The sequence below is a fragment of the Pristiophorus japonicus genome, chromosome 16 (assembly GCF_044704955.1).
Source record: "Pristiophorus japonicus isolate sPriJap1 chromosome 16, sPriJap1.hap1, whole genome shotgun sequence".
NCBI lineage: Eukaryota > Metazoa > Chordata > Chondrichthyes > Pristiophoridae > Pristiophorus > Pristiophorus japonicus.
The window spans coordinates 64,109,562-64,125,849 of NC_091992.1; the positions used below are offsets into that span (position 1 = coordinate 64,109,562).

The 16,288-nt window shown below is 47.6% G+C and overlaps 1 protein-coding gene across 2 annotated transcripts in view; it reads left to right on the plus strand.

Moving 5' to 3' along the window:
- Positions 1-6,173: 6,173 nt before the first annotated feature.
- The window catches only part of LOC139226555 (protein phosphatase PTC7 homolog), a 102,197-nt gene continuing 92,082 nt past the window's right edge, over positions 6,174-16,288 (plus strand). For both annotated transcript variants that reach the window (XM_070857393.1, XM_070857394.1), the window contains exon 1: positions 6,174-6,451. In XM_070857393.1, coding sequence (XP_070713494.1) covers positions 6,241-6,451 — 211 coding nt within the window. In that variant the 5' untranslated portion in view covers positions 6,174-6,240. The remainder of the gene's footprint in view (positions 6,452-16,288) is intronic.

Consider the following 16,288-nt stretch of genomic DNA (forward strand, 5'->3'; position numbering starts at 1 on the left):
GCTCACCAGAATATCCACAAAGCAACGGAAAGGTTGAGAATGCGGTTAAGTTCGCAAAGCAGTTAATCAAGAAGACAAAGAAAGATTGTGGTGACTTCTACATGAACCTCCTCATCTGGAGAAACACACCAACTGAAGGTCTTGATAGTTCGCCAGCACAACGCTTGCTCCGTCACCGCACAAAGACACACATCCCAATCGCAAACGAACTACTGAAACCAAGGTCAACAAAGAAAGGAACCACGCCAAGCAAGCGCACTACTACAACAGAGGTGCTGCAGCACGTCCTACACTGCAGGAAGGAAAAACAGTGAGACTCAAACAAACGCGAGAAAGCAAAGAGTGGCAAAAAGCTCCCGTTCAGAAACAAGTCGGCATTCGATCATATCAGCTCATTACAGAAGATGGCTGTTAGTATCGCAGAAATAGGAAACATCTGAGAAAGAGCGCTGAGACATTTATTGAAGCTCCAGAGATCTCAGTGACACCCACAGACGATCCGCTGACTACACAGCCAACTAACACACCAAACAGCACTTCAACAACACGTGAAAACAGGGCTATGTCACCTGATATTTCCCCTCAGAGCACAGATAAAGGGACTAAAGCTTATATATGTAAACCTTGTTTAACCACCAGAGGGCTCATCCCCTGGAGTCCCAAGAGATCCCACAATCCCTTGGGAGCACCTGTACTTAAGAAGGCCTCACAGGTTGGAGAGGCACTCTGGAGACCTGTAATAAAAGACTAAGATCACACTTTACTTTGAGCTCACAATATCTGGTCAGACTCTTTATTCATACACTACAACTGGCAACGAGATACAGACGACAAACCCCACAGCAACGATGCAGAGAACAGTGGGCATCCTGGAGAAATTTTTGGAGGGAGATGATTGGGAAACCTTCATGGAGCGACTCGTGGCCAACGAGCTGGAAGGTGAAGCGAACGCTGCCAAACGAAGGGCGATTCTTCTCACCGTTTGCGGGGCACCAACGTATGGCCTCATGAAAAATCTGCTCGCTCCAGCGAAACCCATAGAGAAATTGTATGATGATTTGTGCACACTGGTCTGGGAGCATCTTAACCCGAAGGAAAGCGTTCTGATGGCGAGGTACCGGTTCTGCACGTGCAAGAGGTCTGAAGGCCAGGAAGTGGCGAGCTAAGTCGCTGAGCTAAGACGTCTTGCAGGACATTGCGAATTTGAAGGACATTTGGAGCACATGCTCAGGGACTTCTTTGTACTTGGCATTGGCCATGAAGTAATACTTCGTAAACTTTTGACTGTAGAGACCCCAACCTTGAGTAAGGCCATAGCGATAGCCCAGGTGTTCATTGCCACCAGTGACAATACTAAGCAAATCTCTCAGCACACGAGTGCTGCTACAAGTACTGTGAACAAAGTAATATTGTTTTCGAATCGTAACGTCCGCAGATGTCTCAGAGTCCACCATCAAGGGTGATAAATGCAAGGTCATTAACACCTTGTTGGCGCTGCGGGGGTGATCATCGTTTCCATTCATGCCGCTTCAAAGGATACGTTTGCAAGGGCTGTGGAACAATGGGACACCGCCAACGTATGTTCAGGCGAGCTGCAAACCCTGCTAATCCTGCAAACCACCAGGTTGCAGGGGAGGCCAGATCCACGGTGGATTACGACAAACCAGAGCCTCAGACCGATAAAGTGTCCCCCGATAATGCTGAAGGTTGAATTAAATGGAGCTGGACACGGGTGCGAGCCAGACCATAATGAGCAAAAAGACTTTCTATAAATTGTGGTGCAGCAAGGCCTCAAGGTCAGTTCTGACTTCCATTCGCACTAAACTGAGAACTTACACAAAGGAACTGATTCCTGTAATTGGCAGTGCTACTGTAAAGGTCTCCTACGATGGAGCAGTGCACAAGCTACCGCTCTGGGTGGTACCAGGCGATGGTCCCACCCTGCTTAGCAGGAGCTGGCTGGGAAAGATACGCTGGAACTGGGACAACGTCTGAGCGCTATCGCCCGCTGATGACCCTTCGTGTGCACAGGTCCTAAACAAGTTCCCCTCGCTGTTCGAACCAGGCATTGGGAATTTCCAAGGAGCAAAAAAGTGCAGATCCACCTAATTCCGGGGGCACGACCCATCCATCACAAGGCGAGAGCAATACCGTACATGATGAGAGAAAGGGTAGAGATCGAGCTAGACCGGCTGTAAAGAGAGGGCATCATTTCCCCGATCGAATTCAATGAGTGGGCCAGTCCGATTGTTCCAGTCCTCAAGGGATACGGCACTGTCAGAACCTGTGGTGATTACAAAGTAGCTATCAATCATTTCTCCCTGCAGGATTAATACCCACTACCAAAGGCAGATGACGTTTTTGCGACGCTGGAGGGTGGAAAGACATTCAAGAAGCTGGACTTGACCTCAGCCTACATGACGCAGGAGCTGGAGGAATCATCGAAGGGCCTCACCTGCATCAACACGCATAAAGGTCTCTTCATTTACAACAGATGCCCATTTGGGATTTGATCAGCCATGGCGCTATTCCAGAGAAACATGGAAAGCTTACTGAAGTCAGTCCCGCACACCGTGGTCTTCCAGGCCGACATCTTGGTTACAGGTCGGGACACAGTCGAGCATCTGTAGAACCTGGAGGCGGTTCTTAGTCGGCTTAATCGCATGGGGCTCAGGTTAAAAAGCTCGAAGTGCATTTTCCTGGCGCCTGAAGTGGAGTTCCTGGGGAGAAGAATCGCGGCGGACGGCATCAGGCCCACCGATTCGAAGACGGAGGCAACCGAGAACGCACCGAGGCCACAGACGTGATGGAGCTGCGGTTGTTGCTAGGACTTCTAAACTACTTTGGTAACTTCTTACCGGGTCTCAGCATACTGTTATAACCACTGCACGTCTTACTGCGTAAAGGAGATGAATGGGTATGGGGCAAAAGCCAAGAAATGCTCAAACAAATTGCTTGTGTTGTATGATCCATGTAAGTGTTTGGTACTAGCATGTGATGCACGTTGTACGGGGTCGGGTGTGTATTGCAACAAGCTAATGAATCTGGGAAATTGCAACCGGTTGCTTATGCATCCAGAAGTCTAAGGCTGAGAGGGCCTACAGTATGATTAAAAAAGAAGCATTAGCGTGTGTTTATCGGGTAAAGAAAATGCATCAATATCTGTTTGGGCTCAAAGTTGAATTAGAAACTGACCATAAGCCACTGATAGCCCTCTTTTCTGAAAGTAAGGGGATAAATACGAATGCATCGGCCCACATCCAGAGATGGGCGCATACAACTACGCCATCCGCCACAGGCCAGGCACAGAAAACTGTGCCGATGCTCTCAGTAGGCTGCCATTGCCCACCACGGGATTGGAAATGGCACAGCCCGCAGATTTAGTTATGGTAATGGAAGTATTCGAGAGTGAGCAATCACCTGTTACCGCCTGACAGATTAAAACCTGGACCAGCCAGGGCCCCTTACTGTCCTTAGTAAAAAACTGTGTGCTTCACGGGAGCACGGGAGCAGAAATGCAGGAAGAAATAAAGCCATACCAGTGGCACAAAGATGAAATGTCTATACAGGCAGACTGCCTTCTGTGGGGTAATCGGGAGTGGTACCCAAAAAAGGGCAGGGACACTTTCATTAGTGATCTCCACAGTACCCACCCAGGCATTGTAATGATGAAAGCGATACCCAGCTCTCATGTGTGGTGGCCTGGTATCGATGCAGACTTAGAGTCCTGCGTGCACAAATGTAACACATGTTCACAGTTAAGCAATGCACCCAGGGAGGCGCCACTAAGCTTATGGTCTTGGCCCTCCAAACCGCGGTCTAGGGTTCATGTCGACTATGCAGGCCCGTTCTTGGGTAAAATGTTCCTAGTGGTTGTAGACGCGTACTCCAAATGGATTGAATGTGAGATAATGTCGGCAAGCACGTCCGCTGCCACCACTGAAAGCCCGTGGGCCATGTTTGCCATGCACGGCCTGCCTGATGTCCTTGTGAGTGACAACAGGCCATGTTTTACTAGTGCCAAGTTCAAAGAGTTCATGATCCGCAATGGGATCAAACATGTCACATCTGCCCCGTTCAAACCAGCATCCAATGGTCAGGCAGAGAGAGCAGTGCAAACAATCAAGCAGAGCTTGTAGAGGGTAACTGAAGGCTCACTGCAGACTCGCCTATCCGGAGTTCTGCTTAGTTATCACACGACCCCACTCGCTCACTGGCATCCCACCCGCTGAACTGCTCATGAAAAGGGCACTTAAGTCAAGGCTCTCAATAGTCCACCCTGATCTACACAAACAGGTAGAGAGCAGGCAGCTTCAACAAAGTACATATCATGATAGCGCAAATGTGTCACGCGAAATTGAGATTAATGATCCTGTATTTGTGTTGAACTATGGACAAGGTCCCAAGTGGCTTCCGGCACTGTCGTCGCCAAAGAGGGGAGTAGGGTGTTTCGGGTCAAACTTTCAAATGGACTCAGCTACAGGAAACACTTGGACCAAACCAAACTCAGATTCGAGGACTATCCAGAGCAACTCACTTTAGACCCTACCTTTTTTGACCCTCCAACACACACACCAGTGGCAACCTACACAGCGGTTGACCACGAAGCAGAACCCATCACCCGCAGCAGCCTAGCAGGACTCACCACACCATGCAGCCCAGCAATGCCAGCTGTACAGCAGCCCAGCGAGGGCTCAACAAACAACTCACCAACACCAGCATTTGCACCGAGACGATCAACCAGGGCAAGAAGGGCCCCAGATTGACTCACCTTGTAAATAGTTACACTATTGACTTTTGGGGGGGGGGGGGAGTGTTGTTATATATGTAAACCTGTAAATACCTTGTTTAACCACCAGAGGGCTCATCCCCCGGAGTCCCAATGGATCTCACAATCCCTTGGGAGCACCTGTACTTAAGGAGGCCTCACAGACTGGAGAGGCACTCTGGAGACCTGCAATAAAAGACTAAGGCCACACTTTACTTTGAGCTCACAGTATCTGGTCAGACTCTTTATTCATACACTACAAAAGTGATCAGTGCACAGAACACCACTGAAACAACCAGTCTGAGGCGAAGCAACAGAATCTGCACAAAACCAAAATACCTGGAGCACTATGTACAGAAATAAGGAATCATGGACACTGTACACTTGGGTAAAGAATTAATGACAAGAGTTGTTGTTGTTTGTTAAACTTGTAGTTGTTTAATACATGTATTCATAAGAAGTTAATGACCCGTTTATATTGAAGCTAACTTTAATTCATTTTTGTTTCTTATGAAAGGAAAGGTGCAATGAGATAATGTATAGTGCACTCGAGCTAGGAGGTTTAGGGAGCTGTATTGAAAGAGAGGGTCTGTGAAGGAATACCATCTTAAGCTCCACATGGCTGTCTGAGATCTCCCAAATAAATAGAGTTAAGTTGAACTAAGAGTGTGCAAGATTGTTCAAGAGACTATAAAATACAATTGGTAGAAAGATTAGAGGGGAGTTGAGGAGAAGTTTTTCACCCAGAGGGTGGTGGGGGTCTGGAACTCAGTGCCTGAAAGGGTGGTAGAGGCAGAAACCCTCACCACATTTAAAAAGTACTTGGATGTGCACTTAAAGTGCCGTAACCTACAGGGCTACGGACCTAGAGCTGGAAAGTGGGATTAGGCTGGATAGCCCTTGGTCGGCCGACGCGGCCACGATGGGCCAAATATCGTCCTCCTGTGCCGTAAATGTCTATGTTTCTATGATTCTCTGGCGTGGGACATGAACCCGCAACATTCCCACAGTAATTTTGAATTCAAGTTGACAGGTTCATAATTTTGAATTTAAGATTTGCCAGAAACTTTTTTTGGACAGTTTAATAAAATTGTCCCGCCCTAAATCCCGCCTTTTCACAGCTGATTGGCCGTTGGGGCACTGATCCGTGTTGTGATTTGTCAGAATGTCGCCGCAGTGATCGATCTGATTGGCTGCCCGTACTGTCACTCTAAGCACTTCCCCTGCCAGACAGCCCGACCTGCGGAGGCGCTGATTGGCTGGCCCTGCTGTCACTCCATACACGCCCCTGCCGGACAGCCCGCCCCCGGAGGCGCTGATTGGCGGGCTGTGTGAGGCGCGGCCGCTGAGTGGCTGCGGGCGGTGTCAGTCAGGGGGTGGGCGGGTCGGGAGCGCGAGCGGGAGCTGGCCGGCGGGCGGGCGGGCGGTTTGCGGGATGTGACGGGCCGCCGAGCGCTGCTTTGGCCGGGACGATGCAGTCGGTGCTGGCATGTGGCCGGCTGGTCGTTCGGGCGCTGCGAGGAGGCGGGCTCCGGCAGTCGGACAGGCGGGAGTACCGGCTCATCACCGCCGGCTGCGGCTTCGGCAAGGACAGGGGCCGGGGCACGGGCCCGACCGGCAGGGGCAGGGGCTACGGAGACGATGCCTGCTTCGTGGCCTCGCACCGTCTGGCGGATGTACTGGGTAAGGGGGCCAGGGCTGGGGGGGCCTTTGGGCGGAGGGCCGGGGGATGTACTGGGTAAGGGGGTCGGGCCCGGGATTGCAGCCTCCCACCACCCCCTCACTCCCGGCAGGGGATCCTCGCCTCTGCACCTCCCCGGACACACCATGATCTCCCGCTCATCCCGCCCTCACACTACCTCCCCTGCCCCTGCCCCCTGTCCTGGGCCAGGCCGGTGACCTTGAGGCCACCTTAGAGCGGAGCCCAGGGGCAGTGAGCCGCGAGGCTCGGGTTGCAGTCCAGGTTTGTCCGGGAGCTGGCCCAGTTCGGGACCTGGGCTGGGGGGTTTCTGGTGAAGTTGGCAGCCTCTGGGTTCAGTTGTGTGACTGGAAAGTTGCTGCTTGTATTTGAATGTCAGCTGATCTTTTGCCGTCACTATCAGAGCAGATTGAAAGTGCTGTACCTTGGAGTCCTGTGCCACAAACCATTAGCTGCTCTTCCTGTTCTTTTAGTTTTTTTTCTTGTGTTTTGTCTGGATAAGTTGGGGATCATTATACCATTTAAAGATCTTCCACCACTGGCTATCCGATTCAGCTTGAGGTCCAGCGCGGGAGGAGTTCACCACCCGCGAGGCTAGCCCTGTGATTTTCTGTAAATGAGACCACTTGAAGCAAAGGATTGGCAGTTTAGTGTAGAATGAATATCTTCATTCGTAAAATAAAAACAGCAAATGCTGGAAAGACTCAGCAGGTCGGGCAGCATCTGTGTGCTCTGACAAATGGTCATCGAGCTGAAACATGAACTCTGTTTCTCTACCCACAGATGCTGCCTGATTTGAGTATTTCCAGCATTTGCTGTCTTTATTTCACGTTTCCAGCATCTGCAGTATTTTGCTTTTGTCTTCGAGAGTAAAGATTGTCTGAATTTTACAATATACTGCCATGCTTTCCTCCAAAACGCAGCACACTCGGTGAAGGCATGTGCCTACATGCAATTCTCAGTACATTGGAGAAAACTCTACTACCGAGTCTAATCATACATGACTGAATCACAGTAGGTAGTTATAAACTCTCTAATCAGGACTCTGGGGGAGGAGATGCTTGTCTCGGCGACCTGGCTGGTTTGTAATGTAGTCGGCATTGCTATTCTGACCCACTGTGCCAGCCTGTCACAGCTGTGTCTGCTCTGTAAGAACTATCTGTGTAGTTGATGGCTTTACTCTGATGGTGGTGAGGGAAGGGTGACGTACATTGTGATTTCCAGCAATTAAAAAAAAATGTTGACCAGACTTGCACTTAACAAGAAATGTTGGCTGGTTTATAAGAAAGAAAGATTTGTTTAAAAGCCCCTTTTATGACCTCAGGATATCCCAAAGCTCTTTACACTTCAAAAGTACTTCATTGGGAGTAGTCATTGTCGTAATACGGGGTATAGCAAACCTGCCAGCCAATTTTGTGCACAGTAAGCTCCCACAAGCAGCAATGTGATCATGACCAGATAATCTGTTTTAGTGATGTTTGTTGAGGGATAAATATTGGCCCAGGACACGGAGCACTCCCCTGCTCCTCTTCGAAATAGTGCCATGGGATCTTTTATGGCCTTCGGAGGGAGTAGATAGGGGCTCGGTCTCATCCAAAAGACAGTACCTCTGACAAAGCAGCCCCGCTCAGGACTGCACTGGAGTGTTGGCCTAGAGATCTTTGTGCTCAAACCTCTGGAGTGGGACTTGAATCCACAACCTTCAGACTTAAAGGCTAGAGTGCTACCATTGACTGACAGCAGAGTGGCATCACATGCTGCCATAATCCCCGTGACAGATCTGCTATGAATTTAAATTTCATTCAGAACAGTATAAGATACACCAAGTACTCCTATTGGTGCCGATACAGCATTGGAAACACGAGCACATATTGGGAAACACAGTCACTGCAGCGTTCCAAGAGCAGGTGGCTTCTACCTGGACGAGGTTAAGTTGCACAGTGTGCTGGTGATAGTTCTTTCCTTAATGCAGGGTGTTTGCACCACATCGAATCATTACACTGCAGTTATGGTGTGAAATTCCACTTCTAGAGGTATTGAAACCAGCTCCGACCACATTATCTCCACTGAGACCCATCCCAAGTATAGAACCAACACATTGCCTTGTACAATCCATCATTGCATCTCCTGTCATGCAGTGCACCATACAATAATTACCTATGAATGTGATTCTAGCTCCAACAACGCACCAGCCAGCAGGCATGTATGTTGGGCTACAGTACACGGACGACGCATGCGTCTGTGCACATACAGAAGCTGAACTCCAGGACATAGTCGACGTATTTAGAACATAAGAAATAGGAACAGGAGTAGGCCATAAGGCCCCTCAAGCCTGCTCCGCCATTCAATAAGATCATGGCTGATCTGATCATGGACTCAGCTCCACTTCCCTGCCCGCTGCCATAACCCCTTATCCCCTTATCGTTTAAGAAATTGTCTATTTCTGACTTAAATTCATTCAATGGTCCAGCTTCCACAGTTCTCTGAGGCAGTTAATTTCATAGATTTACAACCCTCTGAGAGAAGAAATTTCTCCTCATCTCTGTTTTAAATGGGTGGCCCCTTATTCTAAGATCATGCCCTCTAGTTCTAGTCTCCCCCATCAGTGGAAGCATCCTCTCTGCATCCACCTTGTCAAGCCCCCTCATAATTTTATGCGTTTCGAGAAGATCACCTCTCATTCTTCTGAATTCCAATGAGTAGAGGCCCAACCTACTCAACCTTTCCTCATAAGTCAACCCCCTTATCCCCGGAATCAACCTAGTGAACCTTCTCTGAACTGCCTCCAAAGCAAGTATATCCTTTCGGAAATATTCCAGATGTGGCCTCACCAAAACCTTGTATAGCTATAACAAGACTTCCCTGAGGCGTATGAAAGCATGGGCCTTACGCTAAACATCAGCAAGACAAAGATCCTCCACCAGCCTGTCCTTACCGCACAGCACTGTCCCCCAGCCATCAAGATCCATGGCGTGGCCCTAGACACGTGGACCACTTCCCATATCTCGGGAGCCTCCTAGCAACAAGAGCAGACATTGACGACGAGATCCAACACCGTCTCCAGTGCAGCCTTCGGTCACCTGAGGAAAAGAGTGTTTGAAGACCAGGCCCTCAAAACTGCTACCAAGCTCATGGTCTACAGGGCCGTAGTAATACCTGTCCTCCTGTATGGCTCAGAGACGTGGACCATGTACAGTAGACACCTCAAATCGCTGGAGAAATACCACCAACGATGTCTCCGCAAGACCCTACAAATCCCCTAGGAGGACAGATGCACCAACATTAGCGAGCTCGACCAGGCCAGCATCGAAGCACTGACCACACTCGACCTGCTCCGCTGGGCAGGGCACATAGTTTGCATGCCAGGCACGAGACTCCCAAAGCAAGCGCTCTACTTGGAACTCCTTCATGGCAAGCGAGCCAATGGTGGGCAGCGGAAACGTTACAAGGACACCCTCAAAGCCTCCTTGATAAAGTGGAACATCCCCACTGACACCTGGGAGTCCCTGGCCAAAGACCGCCCTAAGTGGAGGAAGTGCATCCGGGAGGGCGCTGAATACCTCGAGTCTCATTGCTGAGAGCATGCAGAAAACAAGCGCAGGTAGCGGAAGGAGCGTGCGGCAAACCAGACTCCCCAACCACCCCTTCCCTCAACGACTGCCCCACCTGTGACAGAGACTGGTTCCCGTATTGGACTGTTCAGCCACCTAAGAACTCATGTTAAGAGTGGAAGCAAGTCTTCCTCGATTCCGAGGGACTGCCTATAATGATGATGATGATGTTGGGCAGGTTATACTGGGTAGCTTGGTTTCCTCAAATACAGAAAATTATTGTGTAGACACTTGTGCTGTGTTTCAGGGGAATGATGCAGTATATTCTGGCTATGCTTCCATTTATTCTGGAGAAACCGGGACCGATAGCCACAGAAGGAGATATTAGAACGGGGTCCAGACGCTGGCTGGGATACTTGGTGATGATGGTGTGAAGGGATATTTGCAGGAACGGAAGGGAGTAATGTCGTGGTGCTGAAAGCGAGTGGTTTTAGAGTTGTTGGGGAACTATGCTCTGGGTCAAGCATGGTGCCAAGGTTTCTGACGCAGCCAGTTGCTGCTGAAGGAGCCTTGGCGATTCTGTCAATAGTAGACCCTGCAGCCACCGTGCGCTGTTGAAGGTGGTGGATGGGGAGCCAATCGCAGGCTGCTTTGTCCTGGATGGTGTTGAGCTTCTTGAATGTTATTGGAGCTGCACCCATCCAGGTAAGTGTGGAGAGTATTCCATCACACTCCTGATGTTTTTAGACTTTTAGGTTGTTTTTTGTACACGTGCTATTTGTGATTTGTGTACAACTAACCTCTGTGATTTGGGAGGGTCTGTTGGAGGGATGAGGGAGAAACGAGCGGAGATTCTTTGGGTTGACAAGGATGCAGGGAGAAGGAATACATTTACGTGACCCCCTACACACACTCTCGGGAATAGTGCACGCAATACTGCCTATTATCTAACTTTTCATAGAAATCCCCTTGTGGTCTGAAGCAGACATTGGGGCTTTGGTATGTGCCCTTCTCCGATCTTTACACAGTCTGAGGAACATTTGGGAAGTCAAGGCTACATATGAATCATGAAGCTGCTTTATTTCAGGCAGCAAGTTGAAGCATTCCAGGAAAAATTAATAAACCCGTTCCTTTCATAGGCTGTCTTATTTTTGGCATTACTTTTCTGTCAGACCACTTCTAACTGCAAAATCTGGCCTATGTGTCTGTTTCCCTTCCCCCGACTCCCTATATGCAACATCACGGGAGATGGCCTAGTCATTCTTAATTCTGGGAGAGCCTTGAACTGTTGGAAAAAACACAGCTTTTTTGCTCGGGTGTTCCAGCTAGTGACTCTTCGAAGGTGGATGGTGCGGGCATCATAAGGTCCTGCAGGTATTAAGAGGCTGATTGACTGCAGGGCAGTTCTTTTAATATTGGCCTTAACTGTTGGTTGGCCGCTGCATGGTAACAAATATTGACTTCTAAAACAAATTTAAGAGGAAGCATTTCTTTACACAGAGCGGTGAGAATGTGTGACTCACAGCCACAGGGAGTGGGTGTCGCACAGAGCACGGACACATTTAAGGGGAGGTTTGATACATACAGGGGGGAGAAGGAAGTAGAGGGATACGGGAGCAGGGTGGGAAGAGGTAATTAGACTGGGAGAAGGCCCGTGTGGAGCATAAACACCGGCACTGACCAAATGGCCTGTTCCAGTTCTGCAGGTTCGATGTCATTTTCTGCTAAGAATAGATACAATGCTGTGGTTTGAGCTAACATTTTGTGACAAATCTTTCACCATTATAAATGCCAATCACAGCACTACTTAGAATGGATTTTTCTGTTGAAATAGACTTAATGCATTTTGAAAAGGAATTTCGTAACTATATACATTTCAAACTGTTTTCACCTTGCCCCCCCCCCACACACACACATACACACACGAGCCAATTATGAGCTGCTATTGGTGATGCCCGAGTTTAAGAGGTTTGACTGATTGCAGTGTAAAACTCACTTCAGTAAACGCTCGTCTAAATGAGTGCTCTCGACCACGGATTTAATTTGTTTCTGCCCTCACCTGTTCTCTCTCCTCGTGAGGGTTGTGGTTTACTGTGGCATGGTTTCAATATCATCCCGACGCTTGCTGAAGGTTACCTTGTGTTCATGTCTATAATTGAGTCGCAATTAAAGTCATTTGGATCACTCGGCTCTCTCCACTATAGCATATCGAGCCTGCATGAGAGTTTTGTTATATAGAAGAAAACCCGAAAAAGCTGGAAATCTAGAATAATAAACTGCTGGAAATATACAACAGGCCAGCCAGTATTTTGTCGGGGGCGGGAGGGTGGATGAGGTGAACTGAACTGAAGAATTCTGATGTAGGGTCTCACCTGAACCTCTCTTTTTTTTTCCAGCTGACTAACCTGCTGGCATTTTGCTTTTTTAAAATCTTTTTACCCTCCTCTCCTGCTGTCCGTAAGACCGTGACTCTCGGTGGAAGTGAGGTTCCACAGGTGCCCCAAACTGTCTGGTGCCTCGCCCAACTTTCCCCTTGAGTCTACTCGGACAGTGCGTGTCAGCAATGGAGAACACTGCTGCTGAGCCGGGCTGAGTGCTTTCCTGAGTCGCTCCATGCTGTCCAGCACGATGCTCCAAATGGTGAGCGGTGAATGGGAGTTGCCCCAGTTAGCTGATTGAACCTGGGCTTCAGGCCTGTATTACCTGCTGCTGTACTCAGTGCTGGTGCTTCAGGCCTGTATTACCCACTGCTGCACTCCGTGATGGTAGCCTGTATTACCCACTGCTGCACTCCGTGCTGGTGATGGTGGCCTGTATTACCCACTGCTGCACTCCGTGACGGTGGCCTGTATTACCCACTGCTGCACTCCGTGATGGTGGCCTGTATTACCCACTGCTGTACTCTGTGATGGTGGCCTGTATTACCCAGTGCTGCACTCAGTGATGGTGGCCTGTATTACCCGCTGAGCCAGTGGGGGAAGCTCACTCCATTCTTTTTAATGTACAGTAACAACACTCTTCACGCCTGGTAATATTTCTATTTTGGTTTTACGTAGTATTACGTAGTAGTTGCAGCCCAGGAACAGGCCATTCAGCCCAATAGGTCCGTGCCAGTGTTTATGCTCCACACGAACCTTCTCCCACCCCTCTTCATCCCCCCCCACCCCCATCAACATATCCTTCTATTCCATTCATCCTCATATGTTTATCTAGCTTCCTTTTAAATACATCTGTGCTATTCGCTTCAAGTACTCCCTGGGGCAGCGAGTTCCGCATTCTAACCACTCTCTGGGGAAAGAAGTTTCTCCTGATTTTCCTATTGGATTTGTTAATTTTTTTTTTATAGCCCCTAATTCTGGTCTTGCCACGTGAGGAGAAACATCTCTGTTTACCCTATCAAACTCTTTCATAATAAATACCTCTATCAGGTCACCCCTTATGCTTTCCCTTTCTAGCGAAAAGCACACCAGCCTTTCCTGATGAGTATAACCTCTCGGTTCTGGTATCATCCTTGTAAAGCTTTCTTGCACCTTCTCCAGCGCCTCTACATCCTTTTTATAATACGGAGACCAGAACTGTGCACAGTGCTCCCAAGTGTGGTTAACCAATGGTTCTGTTACAGTTGAACATAACTTGCCTGGTTTTGAATTCTATCCCACTAGTAATGAGCCCCGGTGCTAGGTTTGCTTTTTATGGTCTTATTAACCTGTGTCGCTACTTTAGGTAATTTGTGTATCTGTCCCCCCAGGTCCCTCTGCTCCTCCACCTCATTCACACTCTCATTATCCAAGCAATATCTGGCCTCTTTATTCTGCCTCATGCTTCTCCACCTTGAAGTTCATTTGCCAATTACACTCTCATTCTGCTAGTGTATTAATGTAATTTGTCAGAGTCCACCTCTATAATTAACTGTACCCCCCCCCCCCCAATTTGGTGTCATCCACAAATTTTGAAATTGTACTTCCAATTCCTGAATCCAAATCATTTACGTAAACGGTGAACAACAGTGGTCCCAGCACTGATCATTGTGGAGCACCACTACCCACCTTCTATCAGTCTGGGGAAATACCTTTAATCCCTAGTCTCTGTTTTGTCGACAGCTTGTTGTCCATTCTCGACTTGCCAGAATACGTGGAACCTTGTCGAAGGCCTTTTGGAAATTTAAATATATTGCGTCCTGCATTATCCTTATCTACCCTTTCTGTTACTACTTCAAAGATGACCTTCCCTTTTGGAATCTGTGCTGACTACTCATTATTGTATTTTCAGTTTCTAGATGTTTTTCCATTACATCTTTGAGTAAGGATTCCCGATTCCATTATCTTTCCTCCCACAGACATTAAGCCAATTTTAAATATAGGAATTGTGCTAGTCCTCTGGCACAATTCCCTTTTCTAATTAATTTTTATATATACGTAATAGTGGTGCTGTTGTCTCTTCCCTAACTTTTATTATGTGTGGGCACAATCCATTCTGTCCAGGGGTTTTATCTTCTCTACGTTTGATTAATTTACCAATTATCTTCCCTCTTTCTATCTTAAATGTCTTTATATCTTTTTTGATCTCTTATTCTAATGTCAGGTACACCAGTAAATACTGAGGCAAAGTAACTTCACTATTTCTCTCATTCCACTGCCTTTCATCTTCCTCTCCTTTGTCTATGTACTTAATGTTTGTCTTTTTCTTTAGTTTCACGTGTGCTCTTGTTTCTTTACTCATCCATGGTGTGCTGTTACTGGCTAGTTTGTTCATGCTTTTTAGTGGGATATGTTTTTCCTGGACTCTTGATCACTGTTTAACATGTTTCCCACAGCTGTTCTATCTCTTTCTTTGTCAATAACGTTTTCTAATTTTCCCTAGTTCTATTCTCATTGCCTTAATATCAGCTTTTTTCAATTCATTACTTTGGTCTTTGTCTTGCTTATATACTTCTCAATCTTTATCTTAAACCTTATTATGTTGTGGTCACTATTGCCTAGATTTTTACATTTCATCGGATATACGGCACAGAAACAGGTCACTCAGCCCAACCAATCCATGCCGGGGTTTATGCTCCACTCGAGCCTCCTCCCGTCGTTCCTCATCTAAATCTATCAGCGTAACCTTCTATTCCCTTCTCCCTCATTTGCTTATCTAACCTCCCCTTAAAAGTATCTATACTATTCACTTCAACCACTCCCTGGGGTAGCGAGTTCCACATTCCCACCACTCTCGGTAGAGGTTTCTTCTGAATTCCCTATTTGATTTCTTGGTGACTCTTATATTGATGGCCTCTAGTTATGCTCTTCCAGACAAGTAGAAACACTCTCTCTGTATGTACCCTATCAAAACCTTTCATGATTTTAAAAACCTCTATTAGGTCATCCTTTAGCATTTCTCTTAAAAAGAACAATGAGACCCGGCCTGTTCCTCCTTTCCCGATAGGTGTACCTATTCAATAGCATGTTTATATTCAGCAATTTAGAACGAGACCAAGGGAAATAGTTTTTCCAGACATCTGCAAGTATATGGTACATCTCAACCAGGGTTTCAGAGAGAGACCGAATATAAGCTGGATTTATTTAAAGGTAAATCACACCAGATGCCTTCCTTGCAGCATAAGAGGCCTAGAGACCTTTGTAATCGAGGAAAGATGAGATTCTTAAAAACAACTAGAAAACCCGTTAAACAAATTGAGTTTAAAACTGTAAATAAATGTTAAGTTCCAAACTCAGCTTCTATATTCAAAGCTTATGACATACTAAAGTTAACAAACGGAACAGGAGAGGTGACCACAGCAAAAAACTGTCGGAGCAAAACTAAGCAAAAGCCACTAAAAGAAGCTTGAAGTAAAGTTAACACCTGCACTTCTCTTATCTGTTCTGGTTCATTTCCCATTACTGGATCCAGCACTGCTCCCTTTCTCGGGTGTTTTCATACTGGGTAAGAAAGGAGTCCTTCACGCATTGCAAAACCTCCATTCTCTGTACCCCTTTAGAAAATAGGTGCAGGAGTAGGCCCTTTCGCTGCTTCTTGTCAGTTAATTTGAAGGAAGTTAACATTTCCCACGATTATTCTATGTACTCATTTCCTCCTATCTCCTATCCACTATTGGGTGGTCTGTAGTATACCCCCATGAGGCGGTCTGTAGTATACCCACTATTAGGCGGTCTGTGGTATACCCACTATTAGGCGGTCTGTGGTATACTCACTATTAGGCGGTCTGTGGTATACCCACTATTAGGCGGTCTGTGGTATACCCACTATTAGGCGGTCTGTGGTATACCCACT